We start from the raw sequence: 13,530 nt of genomic DNA, 5'->3' as shown, positions 1-13,530 counted from the left end.
AGTTATCTATCAAAACAACACTCTTACGAATCCAGTTTATATTTTTTCAACAATGTTTTTTTGTGGCATCAAAAGTTTCCACTAAGAAGGTGCTCTTAACCATTTTTGCCAAATGATGGGGAAATTTTTTGAGTTCTACAGAGGAAACTGTCCCTTCCCTCAAAACTTACCCACATGCAAGAATCATATTTTTTGTTATTCACCTTCCTTTTTATCTTTTATATCTTATCCAAGGAAACTGATCATTCAATTTAAATCCACCACCTACCCATTAACAAAAGAACTTTACAGAAATCAAAACTGGATTAGTTAGAACCAACTGCTCATACATTTATTTAGTGACATGGATAATACGTTTATTCATAAGATCTGCTCCTAAACAGTAAGATTAAAGTTAAAGTGAGTCCAAATCTCCAGCTCTCTCAGGAGTCCTAAACTTTTTGCGGCGGGACCTGGGAAACAGAAGCTGCCGGATCTGTTTCTCAGCAGCAACCTCTGATGTTGCCTGCATATATAGTACCATCAAAAGCCATAATAAAAATCAAAATCATGTTTTTGTGATATCCAAAATCATTGTCATTGAGCAATCCATAGTAATTTTAAGCTCATGAGAATAGTAGAGACACCATCTTTTTGCTCTCTCCTACCCGAGTAATCAGTAAGGAGGTTTACTACAACAATTGTCCCACAGACAAATTGGATGGTAGTAGGTTAGTTTTAAGCTTTGCATAAACTTTGCTTATATAGAAAGATTGATATAACAGAAAAATAATATTTAGGTAGACGTTAGCCTTGTCAAGTTAGCCAACACCATGACCCGGATTATTAGCCTGTTTGGCCAAGCTTTAGGGAAGCAAAAGGTGCTTTTTTTTTTCTTTTTTTGAAAATGTTATTTTAGAAAGTTGATGTGTTTGGCCAAACTTTTAAGAAAAATATAAGTGCTTTTGGGTAGTAGCAGAAAATAAAAATATAGCTTTTCCCCGGAAGCACTTATGGAACGTTAGCCAAGCACAATTAATACTCTAATATTGACAGTAGTACTTCTCAAAGTGATTAGTCAAACACGAATTTCTACTCTCCAAAAGTACTTTTTCGAGAAGCACTTATGATAAGAAAACACTTTACAAATTAAGCAGATTTCGGAAACAGCCTTTCTATCCCACAAAGGTAGGGGTAAGATGTCCGTACATCCTACTTTCCCCAGCCCCCACGTGTGGGATTACACTGGGTATGTTGTTGCCCAAACACGCTATATGTCTAGAAAAAGTGCTCTATCATGTGTCATGGGCCGTGTATTCCAAGTAACACACTTCACATTAGCAAGTACTCTCTCATCCTATTTTATATATGCAATTTCTACTTTGCCCACATCTAGAACACCGTAGCGACATTTACAAATTCTTTTAAATTAAACACTTCTACTTAAGTTATATAATGAGATATATCTCCCTACCACACAAACAATACACAACCACTCACTTTATATTATTTTACCACTACAAATCAGTGAGCTTTCAAAGTCAAAAGCATTTTCTATTGCTTACCCTAACTTTGAAGGGGAATCGATGAGTCCATACTTCCGTTCCCGAGAGAACTCTGACATCCATGCCAAGACTGTCAACTCCAATCAAATTTGCTCTCTGCAAAAAGGTGGATTCATATTAGATCTTAGCAAAGCTTGATACGTAAAATATGAAAAGTTCCAAAATGGGCTATTATGTGAGCAAAATGTTGTATTTAGCTATGGTTCTCACTGTTTAATTGAATTTTTCTAAACATGATCAATCAAAATTTATTAAAATGAAAAAGTTAAAGAAGCTCGAAAAAAGGACATGGAGATAACTGCCAACGTTTACATCAGAAATACTAGCAGATTTCAACTTCTAAAGAGAATAACCATATTTTACTCCACATCTGTTTTGCGGATAAAGAAAATTTGATTGTCCAAACTAGCATTACAAAAGAACCATTCAGAACAATAGAACAGCAATAGATCAACCTAATTCTTTGGAAATTTTATGCATATCAAAGTTAAGCATCAGCATCAATTGACCAGTAGTACCTCAACATGGAGTCCTTTCTTTCTGCATAGAGCTTTAAGTGCATATTTGCACCTCGTTCCTTGCTCCCTAAACCACTCTACAATTGTTGGAGCTGAATGTACAAGACTGTCGGGTTCAGCATCCTGGAAGTCATGCAAACTTACTGCTAACTGAAACAAAAAAGAAGAATGAACATTGAGCATGACATTATCGCCTACCGCAGTCCAGAATACTTCAAAGAACACCCCACGAGGGGACATTGCTCCCCACACCCAAAGAAATGGACATCTCAAGCACGGACAATATAAGACGGAGGACCCAACATTGATGAACAACGAATTGGGATGGGCCTGGCTCTGATACCATGTTAAAAATGGATCTTGGGTTTAACTCAACCCCAAGAGCTGCTCATGAGGAGAGGATAGTCCAAAACCATATAAAGAGTCCATCTGCACCTTATCCCACCGATGTGGGCTCCAACACTATTCATTTCTCTGTTGATCGTATGCTTCCAACATATTTCAGTTCTTTCAGATAGCAAATCCTAAAACTCGATAACCTATACATGCTCTACTCTATAAGCAAGATTCAGTTGTGAGTTGTGACAAAAGAGAAAGGCTTAATACATACTTTACTCCCTCACTTGTCAGAATTCCCCCTTACACCCCTAAACTACATGGGTGACTTATTGCACACTTCATCTTTCCCAAAAACGAGCCTAATACCCTTCTTCAGTGTATGACTACTTTAAAATGTATTGTGTTTAACGCACACCAACCACATGTCATAATCTTAAATCAACAAACTCCACCCTCCGCACCCCCCCGCCCCGACTGTCTGATGTTCGTTGGACGATTAAAAGTATACATACCTGAGAACCATAAACAGAAAATAGATCGATTCTGATGATTTCCAATCTGTAAATAGTCGACAAATTGCAGCTCTTGTCATAGCTAGAACTAAAGCTCAAAGTTTCTCCGTCTGTAAAAATAAATGATTGAATCAATAGATAGATAATCAAATAATACAATAAAACCTTCAACTCGAAAAGGGACAAGATTCTTTGTGGCAAGAGCTCTTTCACTGTCATACAATGATCTGAGATCTAGAGTAAGAGATCATTCTAAACTATGCTCAACAGCCATACAGCTAACAGCACAGACCGATACAGTTTTTAGCAGGCAAAATGAACAAGGAAAGTGAAAGCACCATGCAGTTGCAGTTATTACAGACTATAATTGAAAAACCACTTCAACTTCCTCGGCAGGAAAGGATATATTGCTAGACCAAAGAAAAAAACCAAAATAAAACAAAATGTAACAGAAGAATGACCTCCCCATATCTGAACGTCCTAAAAGACACTTTATATTACTAGAAAAGACCACTCGGCATAGCCAAACAGAAGAAGAAAGAAGGCCCAAAGAGTGTAACAGAATCTGGTTCACATCTTCAACCCATCACTTTCATGTTTTATGTCAAAAAATGAAACATCTTTAGCCAAAAACTTCACTTTAAGGTTATCGCCATTTTCCAGTAAGTACAGCATCTCAGGCTGCATGGTTGAATGGAAACAAAGTAGGAGAAAGCAAACATTTTTATATGGACCTTATTTGACCACATTGTGTGCGGCGACATCCGTCACAACTTTGAGAAATATTAAATGGGACACACTGACTGACTGAAAACTAATGAAGTTTTGACTATATCCACTGACTTTCTCCATTGTTACAGCAGTATCTTGGTTACTTTCATTAGTTTCTTTTGCAGGCTCTCTATATACTAGGGCCTTTTAATGTGGTGGTAGTAGTACTACTTAACCAATCTCTCATAAGCTAGAAGTCTATCACAAAAAGCTTGAATGACAAGGTTCAGCACCAGAAACTTAAAACTTGTGACATAAGCATTGACTATAAGCTGAGAAGATGTCGAAAACTGTATGAGAAAGTAGATGCGAAGGTTTGGATCGAAGTTCTTTCCAAGGCAACCTCAGCACACCATAGTATGTAGGGGATAAGGGGGACATACTGAACATAACCACTCTTGATTTGGGGCAGCAACTCGCCAGTTTTTCAATGTTCTGATTCACAGGTCTTATTTAATATCACTGTTGGAATAATTTTAAAATGACTTAGTCAGGGCAATTCATAATTTCTTTGCTAAAGGTGCTGTTAAGCCTAATATGAATTCAAATTTAATTGCCCTTACTTCAAAAGTCAACGGTCTTTCAAATTTTGACCAACTTCCACATGCCTTTATTTATGGGATATGTAAAGGAGAGCTTTCTAACTTTTTCTATAAAGTTCGCTCTAACTTGAAGGATTAGTATTAGTTTCAAAAAAAGCAAAAAACTTGAAGGATTTCATGTTATAAAAAAACTTGAAGGATTAGTATTATTCTCCTTAAGAAATAGTTAAAAGGGAAAATACGCCTTTTTGTAATAAATATTGTAGAGAAAATCTCCCAAGGTGGGTATAAGTGATGGGGAATTTTAACTTAAAAGACTTAATCGGAGGGAGGGGGTCAAAGAGAGTCAAGATACGATGCTTCAAGTTCATGTCTTTGCTTGATCTCAAGTTCAAGACTCACGTGTAGCTTTGTTATTTTCCACCAATATCTCCTAAAGAGTCGCATTGCATACTTCCGGTTCCAAGTTTCAGGAGCCAGGACAGCTTGCACAAAGAAATGTTTGAGAAATATCTTCCGATTCTTCCTCCTCTATCTCGACTCCTTTCCTTCAGATCATTCCTGTTCTTTTTCTACTCAGATTCCTTTTTGTTATGCTCTCCAAAAACCTGAAACTAAACCTGGAAAGAATAACAAACTCCGTGGTCTAAACAGCACTCGAGAAGTTTCTAAATTTCATCATTTGTTACCAGAACATCCCCTTTCAGCTTCATCTTAGTTAGCCTATTCTATAAGTTCATTTAAGTGACTCCAATATTAGCATCCTTACCTTAATCCCTACTGTAAAATCACCAGTTTTATATTGCAATTAAAAGTTCCTGCATCTTAAGGCCATCTATCAACCTAAAGGTATAGACATACATAATGCTCACGAGCAACCATCCCTAAGATGAAGCTATCAACCGTAGAAACTCTTTCTATTTATCAAGACAACAATTTCTTTTTATAAATGAGAAATCCCCGTGCGCAACTCCGGTTTGAAGCTCGGTGGATAATGGGCCCGCCTCTCTACCCTTTCTCCACTTAAATACTCGAGACAACAAACTATGATACCAAAACAGCTTAGATTTACATTTTCTGGCCTTGAATTTTGAAAATTCCCTGCATTCCTCTTGGTGTGAGACGAATATATTGTTTAACTTTACCTTTCCAATCCGAGGTGTAGCCATCACTAACTTCATCATCACTGAAGAGCCTTCGCACGTAATATTCTTCTTCCAGAAAGGCAGGCTTGAGGCGTCCCCAAATTGAAATGCCATTTGATGGATGATCCATCATCTTAGCATGCTTCATGTGAACAGCCTAAGAAATACACAAAATAGTTTGTGGTTTGAGCTGAACCAAATCGGACAGTGTCAATTAAGAAAAAATCAATTTTAGCAACGGAATAGGATGAAAATGTAGCATATCATTTGAGCATATTCCATATTAAACCTGATAATGCACAACTCGCTAAAGAAGCTTAAATTTAATGTACCAATGTATGATCCAAAAGTTGGGAAAAGTCTTTTCTGAAAAGCCCCCATACTTTGCACGGCATCTCATGAATTGAAGGATAATAAGAAATGGACCTTGTGCCTAACTCAACTTCAAAAGCTACACATGAGCAGTACCCAATACCAGGAGACTAATCCCCATCCCACAACCAATGTGGGATGTGATTTGGATGCTCATAGGAAAAGCTCCTCTGGTTCTATGCATGTATGTTTTCCTATAATACTTTAGAAGCAGCTACTGACTCCTGTTTTAAAATTTGAATTTATTTCTTCAATAATTTTCCCAAAAAAATACATGTAACCCAAACTTATCAATACAGAAAAGGTTGGGGCTCAAAAGTCGAAACTTTACGTATTCTGCTTTAGAGCAAAAAGATTGTGTTATTATACTTGAATGAACCGACCCAACTACCTTGGATTAAGACGTAATCAGTAAATGAAATAAGATGTTATAGTGATGTCATCTGCATTTTTCTTATGTATATTCTCCTTTGATTATTTTCTTCATTGTGCAAAGAACAAGATTTGGGAAATGAAAACATATGCATACAAGTGACATTTACGGAATAAAGATTTAACAAATTTTGAAATGAGCAATAGTTCGTTAACAAAAAATAGCAATGAGCAGAGTTGCTAAAAGAATTGAAAACCACCTTAGTCAAGCACTTCGCAAAATAAACTGGGTGCAACGTGCTTGAACTATCAGGCATTCCCCAATCAACCTGATAGTCGGACATCTCAGAATCTTCAAACTGGCCAAAGAAAACATAGACATGTGTAAGCATAGGAAGAAGCGAAGCCTAATCGGCCGACTTATATAGTGAAATTGCAGTGGTTGTTTACTCACCTCTAAGTAATTGTCGAAGATATAAGTATCATCAATAGAATCACCTACTAAATTGATGTCGTCAGGTGATTCTGTACTCCTCTTCTCGTATTGGGAGAAATCCATTCCAATCAATGCATTCTGAAGTAATCCAGTAAAATAGGGATAATTTCAGCACTGACCTACAGGCTTATATTTCACAACTGATCTACACTCTTACGACTCAAATTCCACATAACTACATTCTTAAACAGCTGTTTATCAACCTCAGACAAGTAGTTCAACAATGCAATGTCAAAAACGAGACACTAGCCAGCTCATATAAAGCTTGAGGAAGAACTTCCATTAATATATTGATAGGAGGAAATATAATTTGAAGGGAAGAAAACATATTGAACCAATTAAGTCCGACTGTGTGAGCTTGGCATTCTTACATCGATACCTATGTGTGTTTCCAAACAGTAAGAATGAAGAGAATTTAAGAATAGTGTGATAAAATAGAGGGGTTCTAGGACTAGCTCCACACCAAAATCACATAGGAACTCAATTATTGGTTCTGAGGAAGTGAGATTTGAGAATTTGGAAGAGAATTCCACCATTGGAATCCCTAATTTCTCCATTCTCATCACTCTAGAAGGTGACCCAAAGGGCCATCTGAGGCTTTTGAGTTTGGACCACTTCAGAGGTAACCTTTAACCTCAAAACTTATGAGTTTGAGTTCTTTACGCCATGGAATAACAAGACTATGGATTAAAATCAAGAATTTAGCTTAGCATTCATGGATTGGACAATTTAGGTGATGGAAATCTACAGTTAATTGAGAATTTTCCAGAAAGAATTGATCACTAATTGTTATGAGTAAGCTTAGAAATGATGAATTGACGATTAATTTAAACAACCCAAGGTGTAGGTGTTGATTGTTAGCGATCTCATTAGTTCATTTATGATCCTTATAAAACAATAACTAATAGAGATACGACACACAGCCAAATACACCAACTGACTATAACTGCATTGTGCAAAAGAGCAGAACTAAGAACTGGGTGAATTCAGAGGACACGCTTATGAAGATGCTAATCATAATATTTTTTCATAGGTATATGAAGTTTACTAAGCACGATGTCTAACGAGAACACAGAAAGCTCAACCATGATCTTGATATTAACCACGAAAGACAAAATATCCAATTATGTAGAAATCTGTACCACGGGATTACTTGCATCACGATCTCGCAAGATATTCTTGTCATCATAAATTTCAAAAAATATGTCTGAACACATGAAGGCAAACCATCAACTATGAAAAAATAATAAGGGAAAGGATCAGATTACAACATTGTGAGGCACACTACTAGATAAACAGCCAAACCTCCAAATTCATCAATCACGTACTGAAATTCTGCCCATGACACTTGTTCGTGAGGTTCACAATGAACCATGCCAGGAAATATCAACAAAGCATTGCTATTAGCCTGCCATTAGTAACAAAAGACAACCCATCTGAACCATCCAAAAGATACATACTAGCACTTCTACCATGCAAACTTTCTCCGCTTGCATATAGAATGAATATAAGATCTAATTTATATAGCATATATTAAAGGAAACCTCAACAGTTGTCCTTGCTGTTTCAGCAGCTGTGAGTTCAGTATCACGAACTCTTCTATGGTCCCGTATTCCTTCAAGAGGGTGATAGCCACTATTGCCAACATAGTTAGAGGAATCAGGAACAGAATCTGGGTAATCTGCTGCAACTGAAAGTCTTGAAAGGCTAATCTCATGTCCTACAGGCAGCCAATGCAATTGTGCAGCTCCGAAGAAAGGATTCTCAGTCCTGAAACTATATAGGAGGAGCACATATATAAGGACACATAATTTAATCTGAAAAAAGTCAAACTATGGTAGAACCAGAATTGCAAAAGTAAAATAATCACATGAGAAGTCCAATGAGGTCCTCAAAAACAACTTCTGCAAGAGCAGTGTCATTTTTGTTCCAACAAGCTGGCTTGGAATTTCCGAAAAAATAGATTTTAACAATTAACACAACAAACACCAACAACTAAATATGGAAGGGAAGTAGCTCATAAACAGCAGAAACCTAGAGGATCAGAAATATTAGTCAAGACAAGCACCCTTTTTCTTCATGGGAAATAGATTCTCAAGTTATATACCTTATACCTGAATGATCAGAGAATCTCTGAACCTCATGTGATGGTTTGATCCAACTGCTTGTAGCTCCAAATGATGCTGAGCAACCAACTCCATCAGCATGACATGTGAAACAATGCGAAGGACCTAGAAACAGTAACTAATATCTTTAGAGAAAAAGTCAAACTAACAACAGAACAATATACCCAGTATGGTCCCACAAGTGATGTCTAGGGAGGGTGAGGCGTACACAAACCCCTACCCTTGTAGGGTAGAGAGGATGTTTACGGTAGACCCTCGGCTAGAGAAAATCGGTTTTAGACAGGTTCGAAAGAAGTGCAAGAGTAAAAAGCTATGATGAAAATATTGAAGAAGTACAGGTACTGACAATAAAAAGTAAAGATAGCCAAAGTAAAAGAAACAACATTAGTAAAGATAGCCAAACTAAGGACCACATAGAACCCAAAAGGTAAAAGAAATGATAACACCTAATGAAGACAAATCACCTCCTTAAGATCATGTGAACAAGTAAGCTCGCTTTCATCTAAATTTTATTTTGGTCATCAGATCACAATTTAATCAAATATGTCTAAAAGTCAAATCAGGAACAGAGTGTTAGCTTAGGCTGAATGACTCCAAACAATTTGAATAGAGCAGCCATCATGTGAACCTAATTCCACATCTCAATAAATGTTTTTTCTTCAAGCTCTTCACCTTATTTCTTTCAAAAGGTCCAGAAGAGACACAACGGTACCACCTCCCAAACCTTTAGTCTCCCTGCCAACCAAGAATGTTAAAACTCTCTGTACGCATCATTAAACACCAAATAAAGAGATCGAAAATGTGGTAAATGAGTAGCTACATTATGCAGTAGCGGGCTTACGAGGTATTTTGTTTCAGTTGCCCATGACAACTTAAACAACTACTAACAAGGAGTGCTCTTCTATTTTCTGGGTTTCAGGCAATACAAAACAACAAATGATATAAACAATTATTCATTTGTAGACAGATGTAGAAGAAACACGAGTTTTTTGTTATCACGAATTCGTCTAAGCCCTCTCGATTCAGGAAGCAAAAGTTAGTGGAATTGACATCATAACGACTCAAACTCTATGAACAGAGGTATAACCAGAAAGCAAGCTCAAGGAAAACAAAAATACTCATTGAACAGCTAAATCAGTAGGTTGTCCCCAGTCCCCACATTGACTAATGTGAATTTCCCTGAAGTTAATGATGAATGACCATAGGAAAATATAAGTAAAAACCACATTTTGATACCTACCATAATAAATGCCACTAACCCAATAAATTTAAGACAAACAACCACCAATACCGTAGAAATTAATGTCTAACATCCCCCCCTTTCCACATACATCTAACAAATAATACCTCCATGACAATCCAAGAAACTTTCACACGCTGCTGAAATATACCAGAGAGAAAATAAACTAAATTTATTTATCAAAAACTCAAGAAATAAATAAATAAAAAGTCAACCCAACAGAAATATGGAAGTGAAGAAACAGAAGTAAAATTTACAACCCTTTTAAAGGCACAAAAAAATGGTTCTTGAAAAAAAAAAGAACATTTTGGTTCCTGTCTGTTTTGGATCAAAAGGTGGTGAAATAGTAGGAGGAAGAAGAAAAAAAACATGATTTATGGAATTACCGATGGAGATTGATGATGAAGGTGCTGAGATAAACATCAAGAAACAGTAAACCAGTCCAAGAAGAAGCAGAGTAAAGTAGTACAATAATGAAACGAATTTGGAAGATTGTTTTTGTGGCTGTTGCCCCACACAACTCACTGAAAGTCTGATGGGTCAGGGGTTAAGACACAGGTGTCGTTTTCCGTAGGTTCATTTCGAGGCACGTGCCTTGCGTGTGAGTCTGGTTTGTTGGCGGCTTACTTGTTTCCTCGTAACTTGATAGAATACATCATTTAATTCATAAAGAGTTAGGTTAGGTTAGGTTTTAGCTTTTGTGAACCAAATTTGGATCGAGTTACTGACCCATGTCATTAACTCGTTCATATTCCATATCATGATCATAATTATAATCACATGGTTCGGGTTTCCCTTTTTATTCCTTGCTTATTTGTGGGATTGATTAAGTTTTCGGACCATCATTTCAAATAAAAAAGCGAGCGGAATAAATACTAACTGAAAATCGCTGGAAATGAATATTTCTTACAGAAATTGAACTTGTATATTCGCATGATAAAATGATGTCCGATGATTCACTGGTCTATTTCCATAACATCAAAAATGTATTAGAGTTCAAGTAATTCGTCGAAGTAATGAGATCTGAAAAGATATTTTCAAGTATCAATAACGGGAAATTATTTTGATATTTATGAGTAAATACTTTGGAATTAAAAATTAGCAACAATTACCATTTGCTCGATATAACGAGTTTAGTAGTAGATTTTATGTCATTACTCCACCTTTACAACTTGTAGAATTTAAGGTGTTTCGAGAAGATAACCTATGTGTTTTTATTTTGTTAATGTTTTAAAGGACGAATTGGTTCATTTGGTTGTTCATGGATGAGGTCACTCCTATAGGCTATAAGGCACTTTATTTTTATTGGTATCTTCAACGCTTCAACATTAATGATCAAAGGTCAAAGTACAAAAAGAATTGTCAAGAAGCTTCAGTGACGGAATTTCTTTGGAAAAGTCTAAATCTTGTTGATTAATTTTTTTTTTTTTTTTTTTTTTGGGGGGGAGATCAACGGAACTTATATTATTTATAAACAACTGCACTTAACACCGCACAGCATTACAACCCAGATTGACATGCAAAAGTCATTACGATTACCTAGACTAGCAAGGAGATTAACAATAGACTCCTTGATAGATTTCATAAAAAAGATTAGTAGTAGATTTATCTAGCCCTAAGGGTTCTAATAGTCATATAAGGCCTAGTTATTACATAGAGTTTAGTAGTACTGGACTTCTTCCTAGCTTCCTTCGCCATGAGATGCGCGACTTGGTTTACTTCACGAAAGTTATGCCGGAGCGACACTTGTTCCCCCTGCATCAACTACCATCTGCATTTAGAAATAAGGTTAGAATAGTTTTCATATCCACTATAAAATAGCCAATATCGCGTTTGTACTATCAATCTCGATCTCCAAGGGATAGAGGCAGCCGGTCGTGTGCAAGATGCAACCCTTTCTCTAATGCAAGTAGCTCTGCCTGAAGTGGAGAGAGAGCCAAACATTTTGATGAATACCTAAAATCCAATCTCCATGATGATCAAGGAAGACACCTGCAATGACACCATTAGCAAATGAAGTACCATATGAGCCGTCGGTGTTCAGTTTGAATCATGATTGGGGTGGACTGGTCCAAGTGATAGAGATAGATCTGGTGTCATTATAAATAGGTTCCTTAGTAGTAAGATGAACGAATTATAAAGCTTGTTGGAAAAGTAACTTAGGGATAGGAGGGTTAGAGGTATTGTTATGGTTGTTTCTATTACGATTATCCAGATACCCCTGATTAGGAAGGAAAATAAGCAATGCCAACTAATGGGTAAGTTATGAGGATGGGGGGTTCCATTTCTGATGGTATCAGTCCAATGATCAGCCGGATGTTTATCAAAGAAAAAATTAAAACTTATCCCATAAACTCTTATTTGGTGGGCAGAAAAGAAAGATGTGTTCAACGATTTCTCTTGTAGACCTGCATACTGGACTTCTTGATTAAGTTCACTTATTATTAAAATATGTCTTTGATGCACTAAAATTTGAATAGTGAAAACAATCATTAGTTTGTTTCGAGATTATAAAAGTATAATAAGTAATATTTATGTAGCACATTGTTTGGATAAGTTTATCATTTTGAATATCTATTGCAATAGCTTTCAATTTATTGCACATTACTGTTAAATTTGAAGCAAAATAATTTGTTTTATACATTTGTGTCAAGCGTTTCGCAGCAAGATGCCATAGTTGTTTGGAAGAAGATTAAAAGTCTTTAAAGCCCAAAGTAAATTAATTAGAGACTAAATTTGTTTTTGTGTTTGTAGCTTTGAGAGTTTCCTCTTTATTGAGCTTGCCATAGTGATACTTCACAACTTAAAACAATTTTTTTTGGAGAGTGCGATCTTATATTGTTCAAGCTATAGTTAAATAGATTATCCAAATTCAAAAGATTGCTAAAAAATCGCTGTTAAAAATATCAAATTACTAGAGTAAAGATTTAGGAAGAATGAAAGATATTGGCAAGCAAAAATTTATCTTGAAATAGAATAAAATTTCAGTATTATTTTTATGATTATCCTCTTAAAGAAAGCATGCCTTTTTCTCTAGTATTTAAAATAAAAAACAATTAATTCGAAAAAATAAATTATTGACCATGACTTTTTTTTTTTTTTTTCATACATGAAATATAAGTCGAGGACAAAGTTATTCATGAGAGATTGAAACTCTGAGATATCTCGAAGTAATCTTACTCATTTTTATCTTATATATGTTTGGTTCATAGGATAAGGATTTTAAAAATTACAGTATGATAATTGTCACTGTTTAATTATATATTTATTTAACCAAGAATAATATTTTTTTTCCTTATCACAAGGTATATTAACAACTTCCGCCTATTTTCCTAGTCACAAATAATGAATACTCTGAATTACAAACTAAAAAGTAGTAACAACAATCTATAAGGATGATCGACATTTCTTTTTTGTTTAGTTTAAATCTGCAAATATAAAGATTATTTTATACGATTAAGTTATCCAAAAAATATTCATGCATAAGTATCCTTAAAATATGTTAAAGTATTTTTTAAGAGCTAAGTTATTGAAAGGTAAATTTAACCAAAGA

At 35.6% G+C, this 13,530-nt stretch overlaps 1 protein-coding gene across 2 annotated transcripts; it reads right to left on the bottom strand.

Annotated features, from left to right (window-relative positions):
• Positions 1-284: 284 nt before the first annotated feature.
• On the bottom strand, positions 285-10,450 carry LOC132052622 (uncharacterized protein At3g49140). Of its 2 annotated transcripts, none has more exons than XM_059444238.1 (12): positions 10,364-10,450; positions 8,719-8,842; positions 8,156-8,387; positions 7,917-8,019; positions 7,754-7,818; positions 6,570-6,689; positions 6,376-6,474; positions 5,372-5,528; positions 2,914-3,023; positions 2,063-2,212; positions 1,545-1,640; positions 285-505 (listed from the first exon to the last, which is right to left on the bottom strand). In XM_059444238.1, the coding sequence occupies exons 1-12, from the start codon at positions 10,398-10,400 to the stop codon at positions 395-397; spliced, it is 1,404 nt and encodes a 467-aa protein (XP_059300221.1). In that variant the 5' UTR covers positions 10,401-10,450; the 3' UTR covers positions 285-394. The 2 variants fall into 2 exon arrangements, with proteins under 2 accessions (XP_059300221.1, XP_059300222.1); XM_059444239.1 differs by lacking the exon at positions 285-505 and adding an exon at positions 572-1,322 and having other exon boundaries at positions 1,530-1,640.
• Between the last annotated feature and the right edge of the window lie 3,080 nt (positions 10,451-13,530).

The sequence above is a fragment of the Lycium ferocissimum genome, chromosome 4 (assembly GCF_029784015.1).
Source record: "Lycium ferocissimum isolate CSIRO_LF1 chromosome 4, AGI_CSIRO_Lferr_CH_V1, whole genome shotgun sequence".
Classification (NCBI taxonomy): domain Eukaryota; kingdom Viridiplantae; phylum Streptophyta; class Magnoliopsida; order Solanales; family Solanaceae; genus Lycium; species Lycium ferocissimum.
The sequence above is the reverse complement of the archived record's forward strand: the minus strand, read 5'-3'. Positions and strand labels throughout refer to the sequence as shown.